This window comes from Mytilus trossulus, chromosome 2, assembly GCF_036588685.1.
Source record: "Mytilus trossulus isolate FHL-02 chromosome 2, PNRI_Mtr1.1.1.hap1, whole genome shotgun sequence".
In the NCBI taxonomy this organism is placed as follows: domain Eukaryota; kingdom Metazoa; phylum Mollusca; class Bivalvia; order Mytilida; family Mytilidae; genus Mytilus; species Mytilus trossulus.
The window spans coordinates 46,753,123-46,777,188 of record NC_086374.1 but is presented as its reverse complement, the minus strand read 5'-3'; the positions used below and the strand labels follow the sequence as shown (position 1 = coordinate 46,777,188).

Genomic DNA, 24,066 nt, shown 5'->3' with positions numbered 1-24,066 from the left:
TTTATGTTGTTCGTTCTATAAATAAAGTTTGAGTACTGCAGACGTCTTTTTGTCACAGCCAAGATTTTTGTAGATCTCTGCTATTTGTGGTGCCAAATAGGACCCACGTTGCTTGAGAAATGTTTCAGGCATCACACTGGTGTCAGAAGTGTCGACTATTGTGAATTTATTCGACTGAGAAGTTTGGAAATTCATCGGAAAGTTGCCAGTTTGGAAAACCACGTGAGTCGACGATTGGGCGATCCAGAAGCGGATCCCCGTCAATCACAACCCAAACATAATTATTCCGGTGAGATCGTATGATTTTTATACTTTAAATACTGAAAATTGTTTTAATTTTACAAAAAAATTTAGCTGACGAAAATTTGCATTTGAAAAAAAATAATTCCGGTGGCTCCGACCTCGTCACCAAATTACCGGACATACAAAAACATTTTTATTTTTTATTTATTTTTTTTTTTAGTCAAGATTTGCATTTCGTATCATAATAATTTGCATATTTTTAGACTGTTTCATGTAATACGTGTTTTTTAAGTATTACAGATCGAATTTAGAAAATAAAGGACTTATGAGTGAAACTGTTCTACACAACTATCTCAGGTCTATTCCACTCGTCATCACACAACAGACAAAATATTAATTTTCACCTGCTAAGAGACGGGCTTCATCCTAAAAGAATATGGGCACACAAGTGGTTTAGAAGATTACCACTTGACATATGCCAAGAGTATTGGTTAGATAGGGAATCATTTTCAGTACACGTCGATCCACAGGATTGAAAATTACAATCTTTTATAAATTGCAATTTAATAATAAACATGAATGACGATACAGTAGTAGAGACGGGTTCTGATCGAAAAGTCAGCGAAGATTCCCCGCCAAATGGTGATCAGTTGGGCATAAAAATGCTTAACGTGTTAGAAAGAATGGGGAACGACATGGGAACCTTGGCTGACACCATGACATATGTTTAGAAAACAGGATGAGGTTTCTGCCAATACAATGCAGCTACTCTACCAACAAAGTAGAAGTATAGAAGAATTGAACAATACGTTTTTGCAGAACCGGGAGAAATCGAAATCCGACATTAAGAGCACAGGAACTAATACTTCCGGTTACACAGTTGACGATTTTTCTGGGTCTTCTATTTGTCCAAAGTATGGATTATATGATGGAATTAATGAACACCTAGACCCTAAGTTAGGCGAAAACAAACCAGTTGACAGTTTTCAGGTTGGCCAAGAGAACAGTCACAGACAATCTCTGTTCGGTCAAGATAGCAAGCCGAAATCGGATTTACAGTTCGGTCGTGGGAACAGTCCCAGACCAACTTCATTTAGTTTAGATAATCAACCAATATGATATTTGCAGTTTGGTCGAGGGAACAGTCCCAGGCCATTGTCCCAGAATACAGATGATGACATACAGACCGGAAGTTTGCAGTTTGGTCGCGGGAACAGTCCCAGACCAAATGCAAATTCACACACACCATTGTCATCAACACAAAGGGATACAACAACACAGAATTTAGATGATGACAGACAGAACGGGAGTTTGCAGTTTGGTCACGGGAACAGTCTTTTAGGTTTTAGTGGAAACTCGCCTACAGGATAATCTTGAAAAAGATAATGTTTCAGACATGGACGAGGTAAGTGCGATTGGTTCAAATGTGCCACATGAGCCGAGGACACAGGCTCCAGACAGGTGGGTTTGAGAACAAGAATATTAAGCTATCGCAAGAATTTGTTGTCGAAATTTCAGATGCTTATGATGCGGCTAACGACGATAAATCTGATAGTTCAAAGAAAGAGAATTCACTATTTGAAGACTATATCATATGTTCATTAGAACAGACGATACAAAGTTTAGATTCGGGTAAGAATTCAACCAAACAAGATGGTGAATCTGAACAGAAGGAGATTATATCACGTGATTCGGGGACACTGAGTCCAGTCTCAAGTGGTAGTAAGACCCATACAAACGTAACCAAGAAGATAGGGTCTCTCAATGATGCCTTAAATCCAAAGATTTCACCCAAGATGGATGACAGTTCAGATTCCAGTGAGTCGAGGACACAGGCTCCAGACTTACCTGGGAATCATCAGATGACAAAAGAAAAGCACCCACCTAAAATCAGTCGATATGGACGCAAAATAAACCAACCCTTACGTTTCAAAGATTGACAAAAACATTTGTGCAAAAAAATAAGAGATATTCTTATTGAGAACTGTCTGTTTATAAAGAAAAGGGAGAATAGTGTAACGGTTATTGGGTTCGGGATTGTGTACTTGTTTTTATGTTGTTCGTTCTATAAATAAAGTTTGAGTACTGCAGACGTCTCTTTGTCACAGCCAAGCTTTTTGTAGATCTCTGTTATTTGTGGTGCCAAATAGGACCCACGTTGCTTGAGAAGTGTTTCAGGCATCACATTACATTGTGTTAAACTCGCACGTCAATCTTTTGTCTGTCAAGTTCTAATCCTCTTCGGAAGGCCCCTTTTTTAATTTATAATTACCAATGGAAGAAGAAAGACCTTTTGTCTAACCTGTCTTTGTGTTATTTTTTATACGTCCGTCAATTTTGACGGGACGTATTATGGTAAACAAATGTCCAGTGTCCGCCCGTCCGTCCGCCCGTCTGTCCGGTGTAAACATGTCGCACCGTAACTTGAGAACGACTTATCCAAATTTCATGAAACTTAACATAGTTGTTTCTTATGATGGTCAAATGATCTGTATACTTTTTTGTGAAAATAAGATTACAACTTTTTGAGTTACGGCACTTTGTTACTAAAACAGGGGTGTGTTTTTTCACAAGTCGCACCGTATCTCAAAAACGATTCTTGATTATGGCTTAAAACTTTAAATACTTCTTAGTTATATTAATCTTAACATCTGTATACTTTTTGGTGATGATTCAAAATTTAATTTTTGAGTTATTGAGTATTTTGTAAAAAAAAAAAGGGGGGGGTTACATGTCGCACCATATCTCAAAAACGATTTATGATTATTGCTTAAAACTTTACACATGTCTTTGTTATATTAATCTTAAGATCTGTATACGTTTTGGTGATGATTCAAAATTTCATTTTTGAGTTTTCGAGTATTTTGTCAAAAAAAAAAGGGGGGGGGGGGGGGTTACATGTCGCACCATATCTCAAAAACGATTTATGATTATTGCTTAAAACTTTACACATGTCTTTGTTATATTAATCTTAAGATCTGTATACGTTTTGGTGTGTTATATTAATCTTAAGATCTGTATACGTTTTGGTGATGATTCAAAATTTCATTTTTGAGTTATTGAGTATTTTGTAAAAAAAAAGGGGGGTTTACATGTCGCACCATATCTCAAAAACGATTTATGATTATTGCTTAAAACTTTACCCACTTCTTTGTTATATTAATCTAAAGATCTGTATACTTTTTGGTGATGATTCATTTTTATATTTTCGAGTTATTGAGTTTTTTGTAAAAAAAAGAGGTTTTTTTTCACATGTTGCGCTGTATCTCTATTGCTTAAAACTTAACAGGCTAATGTTGCGTCGGGTTTCCAAATACATCTTGTACAATCTTCCTATTGAGCGGGAATAAGGAAGGAGTCATGATATACTAAGCATGACATCCTGTACAACCCTGTGTTATTCAAAAAAGATTTATGTTTTTTCACAAGACGACGGGCGTATCATGCGCTCATGGCGCAGCTGTTTATTTAAATATTGATCAAGTCGAAATGCTATCTAAAGCACTTACCACTCATTCAAAAAAGAAGGGTCTGACTTGTTTTTATCATACTGCTTTTATTACATTATAGATGTCTGTTTCCGTTCGATTCCGTTAAATACCAATTCCTCAGAGCAATTGGTACTTTGCGGAACGGAACGGAACGGAATAATAAATTAAAAAGTTTAAATCAGATTCAACTTGATCACTGTTTCTAATCCTCGTCGGAACGAGAGGTGGGAGGCCTCTTTTAAAAAATATAATTACCAATGGAAGAAGTAAGACTTTTAGTCTATCCGGCCTTTGTGTTAAATTCTTAATTATTTATCAGGTCGGGAATGCTATCTAAAACACTTATTTCTTCTGCAAAAAGAGGTGTCAGACACATTTTTTTTTATCATACTGCTTTTATTACATTATAAATGTCTGGTTCCGTTCGATTCCGTTAAATACCAATTCCTCAGAGCAATTGGTACTTTGCGGAACGGAACGGAACGGAATAATAAATTAAAAAGTTTAAATCAGATTCAACTTGATAACTGTTTCTAATCCTCGTCGGCACGAGAGGTGGGAGGCCTCTTTTAAAAAATATAATTACCAATGGAAGAAGTAAGACTTTTTGTCTATCCGGCCTTTGTGTTAAATTCTTAATTATTTATCTGGTCGGGAATGCTATCTAAAACACTTATTTCTTCTGCAAAAAGAGGTGTCAGACACATTTTTTTTATCATACTGCTTTTATTACATTAATATGAGGAAGGCGCCACCTTAAATGCCAGCTTTATAATGTCCTAGATATTGATTGGTTGTTGGTGGTTTAACGTTCAGTGGCAAATATTTCATGCATGTTCAGAACGAATGTCCAAGGCTACAATAACGTTTTGTTTATATCTAAAATAAAATTATAAGTTCAGATGGAAAATGCTATTTTTCTTGAAAAAAATATTCTGATTCCCAAATTGATGAATAAAAAAGCATAGGACAATATAAAAAAATATTTTGAATCCAGATCTTTGCCAAAAATGATTTTATCTTTCAGATATGCAAATTAAATTTAACTTTTATATATCTAAAAACATAAAAACTTCCCAAACCGCACATGTCAGTCTGTACACAGTATTTTTTAGGTGATAATAAATTAAGACTGTATTTGCCAATTTGTTATGATAAACCTTAATACTAGTGTTAAATTTTGACTAAATAATTTTAAATGATAGCGCTGAAGGGCTTCGGTAAAAAAAAATCTGACTCGAATAAAAACATTTGTATTTCTGATCATCTTCAGTTTGTGAGTTCTACATCAATATCTGACATGTACTATTTAATTCAGAGTCAGTTTTATGTCATTTCTTGCAAATATTTTTTTTGTTACATGTACATAATGTAGCTTACTTTTCAAGTTCTTATATGATAGCAAAAAAAAATTGAGAATGGAAATGGGAAATACAAGCATGTTAAAAAAAACACATTTGGTTTCAGACAATAACTTGAGTTAAGTAAATGGAATTCCATGAAATTTTACCAGGAGGTTCATACACAAAACTCAAAGGGAAGATAAGAATTGATTTTGGGGTTATAGTACATTATTGGAGGTATTTTTATTTTGGGTTTTTCTTCCAAAAATTACCTTATTTACATCAATTATACTCATCTAGTACAGATTTGGCAGGAGATGCACTCAAAATAGGGTGTTTTAAACATTTTATCTGTAGTCTGTGCATTTTTCCTATGATGTACATGTACTTCTTGATAATGTTGATGTGAGTATCATGATAAAGAAAATATATTTGGTAACCGTAAGTATATATTCACAATTGACATGCACCAGAGCGAGAAAAGGATCTTCTTTTCCTTTAATTCCAAAGATTTTTTTTCTCTCACAGAAACACATGAGTTATTTGGTACTTAAAAACATTTGTCAATGTTTGAAACTTTCAGTAATAAAATTCAGTTTAGCTTGTTTGAATGTTTCACTGATTGTGTGAAAATTTTAACAGCAATGTACAAAACACTTGAATGAATTGCATTATCTGCAGAATTATTGATAACTTTCCTCATAATAAATTCACAAGGACAAAAAACTAACATATTGTCTATGCTATTCTGATCTGAGTTTTATACATACATTTACTGGCATGGCTGTGCTGTTTCAAATTGTCTTCTTTTTTTGATTTCTTGAGAAGTATTTGTTTAACCTGTTCAGTCACTATAAAGTGTTACAATTCTTATTTAGACGCAACACATTAATAGTGACCAAAAAGGTACTGCTTTCACATGAGAGAAGCTAGAAAAAAATTAAATGTACACATTTTCAATATTTTTGTAGGACTTACTATCATATGAAATTAAGGAGATATGTAGTTAGAGACTTCTGCTGAATAGAAATATGTGGGTCTACCTGCTACCTGTTTTCAAATTAGTCCATATTGAAGTTTAAAGGATCCAAAATTAAAATATGTTTGATTTCAACTGACAAAAAAAATTGTGTTATTTATATGCTCAATATACATCTGCGGTCGTATCAGGCTGTGCATGGCAAAGCATTTCATTGCCTTTAGGTTTGTACTTTTTTGTTTGTTTTGGTCATGAAAATAAATTTGTAGTTCTGTTGTGAGGTTGCTAACATGAGAGTACACAAATTGCACCTATATTGTGATTTTTTTTCACCAACTTTTTCTATGAACCAGACAAAAGTTTATTCTGTGCTTATTTTTTAGACTGTCCTTGTTTACAATATAGTTACACGGTCACCAATTTAATTTTGAGTTCATCCAGAGTCATAGAAAAATGGGTTTCAACTGACCTCCAAACAATCCATGATTCTGCAATGAGGTCAGTACCCAAATTTCATACATCATTACATTTTATTTCAAATCCTTAAAACTGGAATTAAACAAATGTTTTGTTTTATTTCTTCAAATATTTCAATAAATTTGACATTTACCATGCTTAAACTTTATGTTTTGAAGAAAAGGATGCTGGTTACAAGTTTAATTTACTCATTTTAAAAAGATGATAATAAGATAACTTCACATGGTGAAAGATTTCCAAGTTTTTTTGTTAAATAGGTGCAATTTTAGTTACTGAGACAGAGTACAGTTTAAGTACTGTAATGTTATATAACCATAAGTGTGTATTGCTAAATAGGTTCAAATGTGAAGCTGATAGTGATATAGTGATAAAGTACTTGGTAGAGTGAAAATGATTTTTGATCAGGTTTAAACTGATGCATAAAATATACAGGTGACTGTTGCAGCTTGAATGTTTAAGGATGTAGCCCACAAATATCATATGATAAACTCCCAAGTAATGTATGCCCAGTACATGTATATAACTATCAAAGTCATGGTATTATCATTGGTTATATTATGAAATTAACTCCCATCTTCCCATACATTTGTGTAAATCCGAATTTTGGACCATATGAGAGCATACAATATATTATAGTTTGTACTTAAATGTACTACTCAGACTCAAGTCTCCTTTTATGATTGAACTTAGAGAGAGAAAACAAAACAGTTTCCATCTCCTGGGACTGTATCTATTAAATGGATCTATGTGACATAATCTGAAAAGATTTGTTGAGAGTTTGCCAAAGGAAGTCATGAAAATAATTTGTAGCTGTGAAGTTGCTAATGTAACAAAATATTTGTTCCGGCGTGACATTTGTTCCGCAGGAACTTATGTCACAGAAAATAGGTTCCAGCACTATAAAATTTGTTCAGGAACTAATTTTTTAAACAAGTGTGAAATAAGTTCCAGAACAAAAATTACAACACCATGAGTTTTGTTCCAATACTAAAATTTAAAAGAAAAGGTGAAATAAGTTCCTGTGATATTAGTTTTGAACAAAGTTATTTTATAGAAATCAATGAAAATTTTCTGCTCGAACCTATTTCACAGAAAATAAGTACTGTGCTTGCATGGGGTACATTTGCAATTGAATGCATGACTAGGATGAAGATAAGAAATAAAAGCCATGATAATGTATCATAATTTGTATCTTTGTTTTATTCTTTATGTGGTATTCGACCTCCTTGTTTCATGTTTATCTGTCATGGGTGTTCTTATCATACATGTTCTAAGCTAAGGTCATTGCACAGTTTTCAAAGAGTGTGTCTTTTGTTTCTTTCTCTTTTAAAAGATGACAAGTGCTCAGTATATAAGATAACTTGTTTAACCAGTGGAACATATTTCATAGACAAGGAACTTATTTCACCAGGTGAGGAACAAATCTCACAAATTCAGAACTTATTTCACCAGGTAAGGAACAAATCTCACAAACATGGAACTTATTTCACTAGGTAAGGAACAAATTTCACCAACCCAGAACTTATTTCACCAGGTAAAGTGTGGAACTTATTTCATATAGATGGAACAAATTATATAGAAATTGTCTGTGTAAAAAGTTCTCCCAGAACATATAACCTGTGAAATTAGGTCCACTGGAACTTTTTTCACAGGAACAAATTTTGGCTCACACTAACATGAGACATGAGAGTACCCAAATTGCACATTTATTGTCAGTTTTTTAACCAACTTAAAAAAAAACCAAACAGACAGATTGTGAATTATGGGGTGGGGGGGGTGGGGGTGGGGGGGGGGGGTACATGTAATCATAAGTTTTGAATTAGTCTGTGGGTTTCATGACTTACCGTGATCACATTCAACAGTATAACCAACGTCATTATCACTGTTCTTTGGGATGGGGAATTATGTGGCAGGTGAACATAAGTAGTCATGGTCAACCACAACCGGTGCACCGGAGTTTACCCCGCATGCCGAATGGCCATTATAAAAAAAAATCCGAAATGTATTACTTGCAGAGTTTTTTTACTGTGTTCCCATGACTGGACGGAACTTTTACACTAAATATGTTATCGTTTACTATGATTTTATGACTTTTAAATGCAGTACCTGTGATTATTTAGGTGATTTGTTTTGACCTCACTGATAATGGAATGTTGTAGCAGACGAAACATGGCGTCAGATGTTGTTGTCCTAACTGCGGTAATTTCCGTGGTACGATAAAATTTAAATAAACTGCACAAGTTACCAAAATTTCTGAATTCTTGTTTTTGCAAACACATAAAAATTCATGACGTATTTAACATCGAAATTATTCCGAATGGTCCCGTTTTTTCAAGATCGCGTTGAAACGAGAATTTTGGCAGCCATTAATAAAAAATAATCGTACGAGATTTAACGAGAGTGACGAAACTTTTCAGATGGGTCGTCTAGCAAGAGTTATCGTTCTTTGTCCCAAAACGATGCTTCTACCATAAGTGCCAGCTAAAGCTGGCATATAAATGTCTGGTTCCGTTCGATTCCGTTAAATACCAATTCCTCAGAGCAATTGGTACTTTGCGGAACGGAACGGAACGGAACGGAATAATAAATTAAAAAGTTTAAATCAGATTCAACTTGATTACTGTTTCTAATCCTCGTCGGCACGAGAGGTGGAAGGCCTCTTTTAAAAAATATAATTACCAATGGAAGAAGTAAGACTTTTTGTCTATCCGGCCTTTGTGTTAAATTCTTAATTATTTATCTGGTCGGGAATGCTATCTAAAACACTTATTTCTTCTGCAAAAAGGGGTGTCAGACACATTTTTTTTTATCATACTGCTTTTATTACATTATAAATGTCTGGTTCCGTTCGATTCCGTTAAATACCAATTCCTCAGAGCAATTGGTACTTTGCGGAACGGAACGGAACGGAATAATAAATTAAAAAGTTTAAATCAGATTCAACTTGATTACTGTTTCTAATCCTCGTCGGCACGAGAGGTGGAGGGCCTCTTTTAAAAAATATAATTACCAATGGAAGGAGTAAGACTTTTTGTCTAAGCTGCCTTTGTTTTAAATTCTTAATTATTTATCAGGTCGGGAATGCTATCTAAAACACTTATTTCTTCTGCAAAAAGGGGTGTCAGACACATTTTTTTTATCATACCGTTTTTATTACATTATAAATGTCTGGTTCCGTTCGATTCCGTTAAATACCAATTCCTCAGAGCAATTGGTACTTTGCGGAACGGAACGGAACGGAATAATAAATTAAAAAGTTTAAATCAGATTTAACTTGATTACTGTTTCTAATCCACGTCGGCACGAGAGGTGGAAGGCCTCTTTTAAAAAATATAATTACCAATGGAAGAAGTAAGACTTTTTGTCTATCCGGCCTTTGTGTTAAATTCTTAATTATTTATCTGGTCGGGAATGCTATCTAAAACACTTATTTCTTCTGCAAAAAGAGGTGTCAGACACATTTTTTTTTATCATACTGCTTTTATTACATTATAAATGTCTGGTTCCGTTCGATTCCGTTAAATACCAATTCCTCAGAGCAATTGGTACTTTGCGGAACGGAACGGAACGGAATAATAAATTAAAAAGTTTAAATCAGATTCAACTTGTTTACTGTTTCTAATCCTCGTCGGCACGAGAGGTGGAGGGCCTCTTTTAGAAAATATAATTACCAATGGAAGGAGTAAGACTTTTTGTCTAAGCTGCCTTTGTTTTAAATTCTTAATTATTTATCAGGTCGGGAATGCTATCTAAAACACTTATTTCTTCTGCAAAAAGGGGTGTCAGACACATTTTTTTTATCATACCGTTTTTATTACATTATAAATGTCTGGTTCCGTTCGATTCCGTTAAATACCAATTCCTCAGAGCAATTGGTACTTTGCGGAACGGAACGGAACGGAATAATAAATTAAAAAGTTTAAATCAGATTCAACTTGATTACTGTTTCTAATCCTCGTCGGCACGAGAGGTGGAAGGCCTCTTTTAAAAAATATAATTACCAATGGAAGAAGTAAGACTTTTTGTCTATCCGGCCTTTGTGTTAAATTCTTTATTATTTATCTGGTCGGGAATGCTATCTAAAACACTTATTTCTTCTGCAAAAAGGGGTGTCAGACACATTTTTTTTATCATACTGCTTTTATTACATTATAAATGTCTGGTTCCGTTCGATTCCGTTAAATACCAATTCCTCAGAGCAATTGGTACTTTGCGGAACGGAACGGAACGGAATAATAAATTAAAAAGTTTAAATCAGATTCAACTTGATTACTGTTTCTAATCCTCGTCGGCACGAGAGGTGGAAGGCCCCTTTAAAAAATATAATTACCAATGGAAGGAGTAAGACTTTTTGTCTAAGCTGCCTTTGTTTTAAATTCTTAATTATTTATCAGGTCGGGAATGCTATCTAAAACACTTATTTCTTCTGCAAAAAGGGGTGTCAGACACATTTTTTTTTATCAAACCGTTTTTATTACATTATAAATGTCTGGTTCCGTTCGATTCCGTTAAATACCAATTCCTCAGAGCAATTGGTACTTTGCGGAACGGAACGGAACGGAATAATAAATTAAAAAGTTTAAATCAGATTCAACTTTATTACTGTTTCTAATCCTCGTCGGCACGAGAGGTGGAAGGCCTCTTTTAAAAAATATAATTACCAATGGAAGAAGTAAGACTTTTTGTCCATCCGGCCTTTGTGTTAAATTCTTAATTATTTATCTGGTCGGGAATGCTATCTAAAACACTTATTTCTTCTGCAAAAAGGGGTGTCAGACACATTTTTTTTATCATACTGCTTTTATTACATTATAAATGTCTGGTTCCGTTCGATTCCGTTAAATACCAATTCCTCAGAGCAATTGGTACTTTGCGGAACGGAACGGAACGGAATAATAAATTAAAAAGTTTAAATCAGATTCAACTTGATCACTGTCTCTTATCATCGTCGGAACGGGCTGTTGAAGGCCTCTTTTTTAAAATATAATTACCGATGGAAGGAGAAAGACTTTTTGTGTAATCTGCTTTTGTGTTAAATTTTTTATTATTGATCAAGTCGAAAATGCTATCTAAAACACATACCACTCATGCAAAAAGAGGTGTCAGACAATTTTTTTTTATCATACTGCTTTAATTACATTAAAGATGTCTGTTTCCGTTCGATTCCGTTAAATACCAATTCCTCAGAGCAATTGGTACTTTGCGGAACGGAACGGAACGGAATAATAAATTTAAAAAGTTAAAATCAGAACCAATGTTTCTAATCATCGTCGGAAAGGACGACGTGAGGTCAGTCTAGATATCATAATGCATGACTTGCAAATGCGTTAATGTCATGATAATTTATCAGGACAATCCGACATATTCATCTACAGAATAGTTCCCGATGTTATACATTATTACACATTTCACCTGTGAAATGAGATTAAGTATACATTTGTGTTATTTGTATATGGAAAACCGTAAAACACAGAAATTTTAAAGTTTGTTTTGTTTTAAAGATTTTTCGAAATTTTGATAAATCCCTTTGGATACCTTAAATGAAATTCCGTTCCGTTCCGTTCCGTTCCGTTCCGTTCCGTAAAGTACCAATAGCCTTTTTCCACAGGCAAATTAAATGCAGGCCTTTGAAAAATGACCTTTTCTGGATTTAATAATGTATGATAATAACTTTTGATGAAAGCAGTAATTGTAAATTAAAGAATAAGAACAGCTAGGAATCCAGGCTGCAATTTTTACATTACATTCTCCCACTAAACAATATTTTAAATGAATGAGGGAACCACTTTTACATTACTATTTTGGCATATGAATATATTTCAAATCATGATTATTTTTTTTGAACCAGTTTAATGATTCAATTTCCATTGATATGATTACAAAAGAATCTTTATTTTATTTCAGGGTATGTTTTCAGCAGAGGACTTTAGATGAGATCTGATGGACATTAGTATTACTTGTGAATGTAATCAGGACAGTAGATTAGGCTTGACCAATTGTAGCTGGACTCAATTAATGTTAACTTTTTTTTGTTATGCACTGGCAAAATGGTTATTTATACTGAAAATATATATGATATGAAAGCAATTTGAATAAAAAGCATGAATGAAAAAAATGGTAAATTTGACTTTTCACATGAATAACAAAATAAATAGTATGTTTATAGCAAACAACCTGATAGAAATTTCAATTTCAATGTACATTTAGATTGGTGTTTCACCTGTATCCAGGAAACCCACAAAAAAGTGGTTTCCAACAATAATAATGAATCCAGTGTATGAAAATTATCAAAAAACGTCTATCCAGCTTTATTAATCATTTAATTTTTCATGTACATGTAAATCTTATATTTATATACTTATTTCTTTCTAGTCAAAGAATGTCATTCCATTAAGTTTGATAGAACTTTGTAAATGTGATGTAGCAATGAATAAATATGTATGTGGTTCTGTGTTTTGTGTGTATTTTTCACCTTTTCCTAAAATATTCCAAAAAACAGTTTACTTTTAACAGACATAAATTTTCCATCAACTGCATCTTATGCAATTGTTTGCACCTGTTTAAAAGTCGGAAACCTGATGATCAGTGATTTGTTGTTTGTTGATGTGGTTCATAAATAGACCATTGGTTTTCCTGTTTGAATGGTTTATACTAGTAGTTTTTTGGGCGCTTTATAGCTAACCGTTAGGCAAAAGCCTAGGCTCTTTGTTGAAGACCGTACTCTGTCCTTTTAATGGTTTACTTTTACTAATTATGACTTGGATGGAGAATTGTCTCCATACCACATCTTCTTATATCTATTATAGTAGCATTTGAAGGATAAAGATGAATCATGTTGGATCAAAATAAAGAAATCAAATTATGATATATAATTTAAAGTTTCATGCATATGTTTTATTTGAATTTTTTATCAGCAGGTTTAAGAAGAAAAAAAGAAAAAAATGTTGTTTAAGGGCAAAACATGTAACTCTAATAAGAAGTTGTCTGATTGTTGATGTTAATAGTCTCATCATTCTAAACATGCTTGCACCAGTAGAATTTCTTTATCTTTAGTGGTTATGACGATAATAGAAACCAGATGCTCCGCAGGGCACAGATTTATTCGACCGCAGAGGTTGAACCATGAACAGTTGGGGCAAGTATGGACACAGCATTTAAGCTCAATACAGCTCTCAATTTGGATTGTGGTTAAATAGTTGACACAACATAGGTTTCTGACACAGAATGAACATGGTCTAAGAACTTAAACTTAAAAACTTAAAAATTTTAAATTGGACATTTACTTGACTTGCTACAATTCCCTTTCTATTATTTCTCTCTTACTAATCTATATGTTTACTGATAAGTGCCAGCCTACTGATTGCACTTGGAGAAAGTTGTTGGAGTTAATTTTATAAATCTAAGAAAAAAATTTGGAGTAGAACTTTCTGCCATTTGAAACAACACAATGCTGTGATGTTTGATCATATGTATAAGTTCAGTGACCTTATCTTTCTAGTAAGTAATAAAATGAAAATAAATAAACAGTATTTGCACAACACTGGAATATCAAGTTTCACTTCCCAACTGTTATCTGAAATTCTTATCAATCAATAAATGTCAATCTTAATTACTCTATTAAATAGTGGACTGAATAATTGTACATAGCAAGTTGTGAATAAAGAAAACAAAAACTTTAACAGAAAGTGTTTATATTATAAATTTGCAAATACGAGCACAGTCTTCAATATAAGCCCAAGAATTTGCATCAAAATGATGTTGAATAAAAAGTGAACTCCTGCACCACTTAGAAAACACAATATTTTCAAATTAAACTGTCACATCAATTATATTATGTTAGTTCACAGATGCCACATGCTTTCTTTCTCAATTTATAGGTGACAATTGCAAGAAGAGATTAAAATAAATACACAATACCAATCAAGAAATGTATCTTTTTCTTTCTTATAAATATGTGATTTTGATTTTTTTACAAAATTAAACTTTTTCAATAAATTGCAAGATTAAAATATTAAAAAAAAACATCATTAAAATTAATTGGGTTTTCAAATTAATCTTAAAAGTCAGGATAAACAACATCAAGAACATTTCCAAAAAAAAAAAAAAAATAAACACCAAAAATTAAGAAAAAAGGGGGAGGGTCAACCCCACAAGTGCCTGTGCATTTTCCCTAAACTTTTAAAGTTTAACAATTTTGTGTTTTAAACATCTGTTTGTTGTAATAATATCAGTCGCCTTATCAGTATGAAATGACAGATTTATAGCACTACTTAACCATTTTATAATTGAGAGAAGATATGAAATTTTCACTTTCTTGTGCATGGATGTTGGACTGAGCATACTATTAAAGATTAACAGTTAGGTCAAGCCTCAGACAAACTTTATAAGTTCCTTCCTCCTGCAGATGTATAATTGTAATCTCCTAGTTATAGAAGAAAAATTATTAAAGGGGCAAAATTGAAGAAAAAAAATCTAAAATAAATGGTTGGATCAGCATATTAAAAACCCCAAGAATTCAATTTTTGATGAAATCAAATAATGTTCAATTTTAGACCCTTTAGACCTCAATGTTGACCAAGTTGATAACCTGGCCCAAATATTAAAAATCTAATTTTTAGCTCACCTGGCCCGAAGGGCCAAGTGAGCTTTTTCCATCACTTTGCGTCCGGTCGTCCGTCGTCGTCCGTCGTCGTTGTTAACTTTTACAAAAATCTTCTCCTCTGAAACTACTGGGCCAAATCAAACCAAACTTGGCCACACTCATCAGTGGGGTATCTAGTTTAAAAAATGTGTGGCATGACCCGGTCAACCAACCAAGATGGCCGCCACAGCTAAAAATAGAACGTAGGGGTAAAATGCAGTTTTTGGCTTATAACTCAAAAACCAAAGCATTTAGAGCAAATCTGACATGGGGTAAATATGTTTATCAGGTCAAGATCTATCTGCCCTGAAATTTTCAGATGAATCAGCCAATCGGTTGTTGGGTTGCTGCCCCTGAATTGGTAATTTTGATGAAATTTTGCTGTTTTTGGTTATTATCTTGAATAGTATTATAGATAGAGATAAACTGTAAACAGCAATAATGTTCAGCAAAGTACGATCTACAAATAAGTCAACATGACGAAAATGGTCAGTTTACCCGTTTAGGAGTTATTGCCCTTTATAGTCAATTTTTAACCATTTTTCGTAAATTAAAGTAATCTTTTACAAAAATCTTCTCCTCTGAAACTACTGAGCCAAATTAATCCAAACTTGGCCACAATCATCTTTGGGGTATCTAGTTTAAAAAATGTGTGGCTTGACCTGGTCAACCAACCAAGATGGCCGCCACGGCTAAAAATAGAACATGGGGTAAAATGCAGTTTTTGGCTTATAACTCAAAAACCAAAACATTTTGAGGAAATCTGACATGGGATAAAAATGTTTATCAGGTCAAGATCTATCTGCCCTAAAATTTTCAGATGAATCTGACAACCTGTTGTTGGGTTGCTGCTCCTGAATTGGTAATTTTAAGGAAATTTTGCTGTTTTTGGTTATTATCTTGAATATTATTATAGATAAAGATAAACTGTAAACAGCAATAATGTTCAGCAAAGTAGGATCTATAAATAAGTCAACATGACCGAAATGGTCGATTGACCCCCTAAGGAGTTATTGTCCTTTATAGTCAATTTTTAATTAACATTTCCACTGATACTTCTGGGCCAAGTTCATTATAGATAGAGATAATTGTAAGCAGCAAGACTGTTTAGTAAAGTAAGATTTAAAAACACATCACCATCAACAAAACACAATTTTGTCATGAATTCATCTGCTTCCTTTGTTTAATATTCACATATACAAAGGTGAGGGACACAGGCTCTTTAGAGCCTCTAGTTTTAAATCTGGTTAGATTCAGCATATTGAAGAACCCCATATATTCAATATTTGTTGAAATCAAACAAATTTTAATTTTGAACCAACTTGAAAACTGGGCCCATAATCAAAAATCTAAGTACATTTTTAGATTCAGCATACAATGTATCAAAGAACTCCAAGAATTCATTTTTTGTTAAAATCAAACTAAGTTTAATTTTGGACCCTTTGGACCTTAATGTAGACCAATTTGAAAACAGGACCAAATATTAAGATTATAAATACACAGTTCGATTCGGCATATCAAAGAACCCCAATTATTCAATTTTTGATGAAATCAAACAAAGTTTAATTTTGGACCCCGATTTGGACCAACTTGAAAACTGGGCCAATAATCAAGTTTAATTTTGGACCCTTTGGGCCCCTTAATCCTAAACTGATGGGACCAAAACTCCCAAAATCAATAGCAACCTTCCTTTTATGGTCATAACCCTTGTGTTTAAATTTCATAGATTTCTATTTACTTATACTAAAGTTATGGTGCGAAAACCAAGAAAAATGCTTATTTGGGCACCTTTTTGGCCCCTAATTCCTACACTGTTTGGACCTCAACTCCCAAAATCAATCCCAACCTTCCTTTTGTGGTCATAAATCTTGTTTTAAAAATCATTGATTTCTATTTACTTATACTAAAGTTACTGTGCGAAAACCAAGAATAATGCTTATTTGAGCCTTTTTTGGACCCTAATTCCTAAACTGTTGGACCAAAACTCCAAAATCAATCCCAACCTTCCTTTTGTGGTCATAAACCTTATGTCAAAATTTCATAGATTTCTATTTACTTAAACTAAAGTTATAGTGCGAAAACCAAGAAAATGCTTATTTGGGCCCTTTTTGGCCCCTTATTCCTCAAATGTTGGGACCAAATCTCCCAAAACCAATCCCAACCTTCCTTGTGTGGTCATGAACCTTGTGTTAAAATTTCATAGATTTCTATTTACTTTTATTAAAGTTAGAGTGTGAAAACTAAAAGTATTCGGACGACGCAGACGACGACGCCAACGTGATACCCATATATGACCTTGCCGTCGTATAAAAATTGTTGGCTGGCAGGGTCATCAGATACTGTTGTTTTTTTTGGCCGAGTTTGGCCCAGTAGTTTCAGAGGAGATATCTTTGTAAAAGTAAACTGATGGGCTAAGTAAGCAAAAAATCTGTAAACCAACAAATTAAAAAACTCTCAACACAAAGTTTATTAATGAACCTTTAAAATGAGGATACGATAAAATGAAACTGTGAGGTAGACCATATGCCAAATGAGGCTGACTTATTGCTTACAGAATCTGAGAAACAGACTGAAACAGAAAATTCAACATTAAACAATGAACCTTCAAATAAGGCCATCATCAAGACCAGCTGAACCCTCTCAAACAGATATGCAGTAATCCACTTATACTCAATAGACTTATCCTTTTACTCATAATAAATAAAACAAAACTATACAGCTTATTTTCACAGTTAAATAACTATGATATCAAGGTCAAGTACAATGGACATATGACATGGAAAATTTGCTTCAAAAGACATCTTAATATAAGAAATGAAGCTTCCTGGTCTTCTACTTTCTAAAATACCAGCTTTAACATACAAATAGTGAACACTTTCAATGTTGTCTCCTGATAAGCATTCTGCTACTTTAGACAAAACAAAAATGAATAATGTTCCTCTGAATTCCAATCACACATAAAACATCCAGATACTGGTAATTAGTTTTATCATTTGCGCTGCAAAAGACAAAAGGGAAATGTACTTTTTATTTTAGTTTAATACTGTAAATTAGGAAATTATTGCAATTTTTTCAATTTAGAATCAAGTGCGATTTAAGTTTTAGCAAAATCACAAAAAATCATGTTTTATTCATATTTGATGTGTCAAAGTGACACAAATGGCCCCTTCCCAAAAAGTGAAAAAATCTGCAATTTCAATAAAACATTGTAAACAAAAACATGATGGTAGTCTCACGTATCAAAAATCAGCTCAAAATCTGGAGGCATATAGAAAAAAAATCTGTATAACTGGTATTCAATAATTTATCAAAGTCCAAAGCCTGTAATTTCAGCAAAAATTAGCTGAGCGAAACGAAACTTGACCTTAATCTGTAACTCATCATGGTTAACTTGCATACCAAAAATCAGCCCAATATCTGAAGGCATTTAAAAAAAAGTCTGTATAACTGTGATTTTCAACAATTTCTCAAAGTCCAAAGCCCCTAATTTTGGCAAAAATGAGTGGAGCGGAACAAAAATTGAACTTGATCTGTAACTCATCATAGTTAACTCACATACCAAAATCCGCTCAATATCTGAAAGCATTAAGAAAAAAACTCTGTATAATGGTTCGTTGTGGAATGACAGACAAGGGTAAAACTTTACGGCACCGACAACTTTGTTGCAGGGTCATAAAACTAGAGGCTCTAAAGAGCCTGTGTCGCTCACCTTGCTATATGTAAACTAAACAAAGGAAGCAGACAGTTCATGACAAAATTGTGTTTAGGTGATTGTGATGTGTTTGTACATCTTACTTTACTGAACATTCTTGCTGCTTACAATTATCTCTATCTATAATGAACTTGTCTGTGTAGTTTCAGTGGAAATGCTTTGGTTTTTGTGTAATAAGCCAAAAACTACATTTTACCTCTATGTTCTATTTTTAGCCATGGCGGCCCTCTTGGTTGGTTTGCCCGGTCACAAAACACAATTTTTAAACTAGATAGCCTAATTATGATTCTGGCTATGGTTGGTAAAATTTGGCCCAGTAGTTTCAGAGGAGAAGATTTTTGTGAAATTAACTAAGATTTACGAAAAATGGTTAAAAATTGACTATAAAGGGCAATAACTCTTAAAGGGGTCAACTGACCATTTTGGTCATGTTGACTTATTTGTAAATCTTACTTTGCTGAACATTATTGCTGTTTACAGTTTATCTCCCTCTATAATAATATTTAGGATAATAACCAACTAGAGGCTCTCAAGAGCCTGTGTTGCTCACCTTGGTCTATGTGAATATTAAACAAAGTAGGACACTGATTGATTCATGACAAAATTGTGTTTTGGTGATGATGTGTTTGTACATCTTACTTTACTGAACATTCTTGCTGCTTACAATTAACTCTATCTATAATGAACTTGGCCCAGTAGTTTCAGTGGAAAATGTTAGTAAAAATTTACAAATTTTATGAAAATTGTAAAAAGTTAACTATTAAGGGCAATAACTCCTAAAGGGGTCAACTGACGATATCGGTCGTGTTGACTTATTTGTAAATCTTACTTTGCTGAACATTTTTGCTGTTTACTTTTTAGCTCACCTGGCCGAAAGGCCAAGTGAGCTTTTCCCATCACTTGGCTTCCGGCGTCCGACGTCCGTCGTCGTCGGCGTCGTCGTCGTCCTGCGTCCGTCGTAGTTAACTTTTACAAAAATCTTCTCCTCTGAAACTACTGGGCCAAATTAAACCAAACTTGGCCACAATCATCATTGATGTATCTAGTTTAAAGTTTGTGTTTAATTACCCGGCCAACCATCCAAGATGGCTGCCATTGCTAAAAATAGAACATGGGGGTAAAATGCAGTTTTCGGCTTATAACTCAAAAACCAAAGCATTTAGAGCAAATCTGACATGGGGTAAAATTGTTAATCAGGTCAAGATCTATCTGCCCTGAAATTTTCAGATGAATCAGACAACCCATTGTTGGGTTGCTGCCCTAAATTGTTAATTTTAAGGAAATTTTACTGTTTTTGGTTATTATCTTGAATATTATTATAGATGGAGATAAACTGTAAACAGCAATAATGTTCAGCAAAGTAAGATTTACAAATAAGTCAACATGACCAAAATGGTCAGTTGACCCCTTTAGGAGTTATTGCCCTTTATAGTCAATTTTTAACCATTTTTCGTAAATATCCATGATCTTTTACAAAAATCTTCTCCTCTGAAACTACTGGGCCAAATTAATCCAAACTTGGCCACAATCATCATTGATGTATTTAGTTTAAAGTTTGTGTTTAATTACCCGGCCAACCATGCAAGATGGCCGCCATGGCTAAAAATAGAACATAGGGGTAAAATGCAGTTTTTGGCTTATAACTCAAAAACCAAAGCATTTAGAGCAAATCTGACATGGGGTAAAATTGTTCATCAGGTTAAGATCTATCTGCCCTGAAATTTTCAGATGAATCAGACAACCCATTGTTGGGTTGCTACCCATAAATTGGTAATTTTAAGGAAATTTTACTGTTTTTGGTTATTATCTTGAATATTATTATAGATGGAGATAAACTGTAAACAGCAATAATGTTCAGCAAAGTAAGATTTACAAATAAGTCAACATGACCAAAATGGTCAGTTGACCTCTTTAGGAGTTATTGCCCTTTATAGTCAATTTTTAACCATTTTTCGTAAATATCCATGATCTTTTACAAAAATCTTCTTCTCTGAAACTACTGGGCCAAATTAATCCAAACTTGGCCACAATCATCATTGATGTATTTAGTTTAAAGTTTGTGTTTAATTACCCGGCCAACCATGCAAGATGGCTGCCATGGCTAAAAATAGAACATAGGGGTAAAATGCAGTTTTTGGCTTATAACTCAAAAACCAAAGCATTTAGAGCAAATCTGACATGGGGTAAAATTGTTCATCAGGTCAAGATCTATCTGCCCTGAAATTTTCAGATGAATCAGACAACCCATTGTTGGGTTGCTACCCATAAATTGGTAATTTTAAGGAAATTTTACTGTTTTTGGTTATTATCTTGAATACTATTATAGATGGAGATAAACTGTAAACAGCAATAATGTACAGCAATTTAAGACTCAAAAATAAGTCAAATGACTAAAATGGTCAATTGACCCCCTAAGAAGTTATTGTCCTTTACAATCAATTTTTAACAATGTTCATAAAATTTGTAAAATTTTACTAACTTTTTCCACTGAAACTACACGGACAAGTTCATTATAGATAGAGATAATTGTAAGCAGCAAGAATGTTCAGTAAAGTAAGATGTACAAACACATCACAATCACCTAAACACAATTTTGTCATGAACTGTCTGCTTCCGTTGTTTAATTCACATATACCAAGGTGAGCGACACCGGCTCTTTAGAGCCTCTAGTTATCTCTATCTATAATATTATTCAAGATAATAACCAAAAACAACAAAATTTCCTTAAAATTACCAATTCAGGGGCAGCAACCCAACAAGTTGTTCAATTCATCGGAAATTTTCAAGGCAGATAGATTTTGACCTGATAAACAATTTAACTACATGTCAGATTTGCTCTTAATGATTTGAATTTTGAGTTTAAGCCAAAAACTGCATTTTACCCCTATGTTCTTTTTTTAGCCATGGTGGCCATCTTGGTTTGTTGACCGGCTCATCGGACACAATTTTTAAACTAGATACCACAATGATGATTGTGGCCAAGTTTGGTTTAATTTGGCCCAGTAGTTTTAGAGGAGAAGATTTTTGTAAAAGATTATTTAGATTTATGAAAAATTGACTATAAAGGGCAATTACTCCTAAAGGGGTCAACTGACCATTTCGGTGGTGTTGACTTATTTGTTAATCTTACTTTGCTGAACATTTTGCTGTTACTGTTTATCTCTATCTATAATATTATTCAAGATTATAACCAAAAACAGCAAAATTTCCTTAAAATTACCAATTTAGGGGCAGCAACCCAATAACAGGTTGTTAAATTCATCTAAAGTTTGCAAGGTAGATAGAAATTGACCTGATAAACAGTTTTCTCCCCTATCTGATTTGCTCAAAATGCTTTGGTTTTTGAGTTATAAGCCAAAAACTGCATTTTACCCCTACTTTTTATTTTTAGCCATGGCAGCCATCTTGTTTGGTTGACCGGGTCATCGGACACAATTCTTTAACTAGATACCCTAATGACGATTGTGGCCAAGTTTGGTTTAATTTGGCCCAGTAGTTTCAGAGGAGAAGATTTTTGTAAAAGATTACTAAAATTTACGAAAAATGGTTAAAAATTAAGTATAAAGGGCAATAACTCCTAAAGGGGTCAACTGACCATTTCAGAGGTGTTGACTTATTTGTAAATCTTATTTTGCTGAACATTATTGCTGTTTACAGTTTATCTCTATCTATAATATTGTTCAAGATAATAACCAAAAACAGCAAAATTTCCTAAAAATTACCAATTTAAGGGCAGCAACCCAACAACAGGTTGTTCGATTCATCTGAAATTTTCAGGGCAGATAGATCTTGACAGGAAAAATAATTTAACCCCTGTCAGATTTGCTCTAAATGCTTTGTTTATGAGTTATAAGCCAAATACTGAATTTTACCCCTATGTTCTATTTTTAGCCATGGTGGCCATCTTGGTTGGTTGACCGGGTCACCTGACACAATTTTTAAACAAGATACCCTAATGATGATTGTGGCCAAGTTTGGTTTAATTTGGCCCAGTAGTTTCAGAGGTGAAGATTTTTGTAAAAGATAACTAAAATTTATGAAAAATGGTAAAAAGTTAACTATAAAGGGCAATAACTCCTAAAGGGGTCAACTGACCATTTCGGAGGTATTGACATATTTGTAAATCTAATTTTGCTGAACATTATTGCTGTGTACAGTTTATCTCTATCTATAATATTATTCAAGATAACCAAAAACAGCAAAATTTCCTTAAAATTACCAATTTAAGGGCAGCAACCCAACAACAGGTTGTTTGATTCATCTGAAATTTTCAGGGCAGATAGATCTTGACCTGATGATTAATTTGACCCCAGTCAGATTTGCTCTAAATGCTTTGGTTTTTGAGTTATAAGCCAAAAATTGCATTTTACCTCTATGTTCTATTTTTAGCCATGGCAGCCATCTTGTTTGGTTGACCGGGTCACCGGACACAATTTTCAAACTAGATACCCCAATGATGATTGTGGCCAAGTTTGGTTTAATTTGGCCAAGTAGTTTCAGAGGAGAAGATTTTTGAAAAAGTTAACGCCGAGGGACGCGGATGCAAAGTGATGAGAAAAGCTCACTTGGCCCTTTGGGCCAGGTGAGCTAAAAACAGTAAAATTTCCTTAAAATTAACAATTTGGGGGCAGCAACCCAACAATGGGTTGTCTGATTCATCTGAAAATTTCAGGGCAGATAGATCTTAACCTGATAAACAATTTTACCCCATGTCAGATTTGCTCTAAATGCTTTGGTTTTTGAGTTATAAGCCAAAAACTGCATTTTACCCCTATGTTCTATTTTTAGCCATGGTAGCCATCTTGGTTGGTTTGCCCGGTCACAAAACACAATTTTTAAACTAGATACTTCAATGATGATTGTGGCCAAGTTTGGTTTAATTTGGCCCAGTAGTTTTAGAGGAGAAGATTTTTGTAAAAGTGAACGACGCCGGACGACGACAGACGACAGATGCTGGATGCTGGACGCCAAGTGATGAGAAAAGCTCACTTGGACCTTTGGACCAGTTGAGCTAAAAATGAAATGCAAGATTTACTTATTGCGATTATAACCCTGTTGCATTTTTCGCAATAATAAAAACATCGCACTAATTTCTGAATTAACAGTTTATACTTACATATTTCACACACATACTGAAGTTTATTTAGGCTGTTTCAACTATACTTAAAAATAAGAAAAGC

General features: G+C 33.7%; 1 protein-coding gene across 1 annotated transcript in view; it reads left to right on the top strand.

The window, feature by feature from the left end:
* The window catches only part of LOC134707408 (V-type proton ATPase subunit F-like), a 28,855-nt gene extending 15,875 nt beyond the window's left edge, over window positions 1-12,980 (top strand). The window contains exon 5 of the mRNA XM_063567121.1: window positions 12,438-12,980. Coding sequence (XP_063423191.1) covers window positions 12,438-12,467 — 30 coding nt within the window. The 3' untranslated portion in view covers window positions 12,468-12,980. The remainder of the gene's footprint in view (window positions 1-12,437) is intronic.
* Window positions 12,981-24,066: the final 11,086 nt, after the last annotated feature.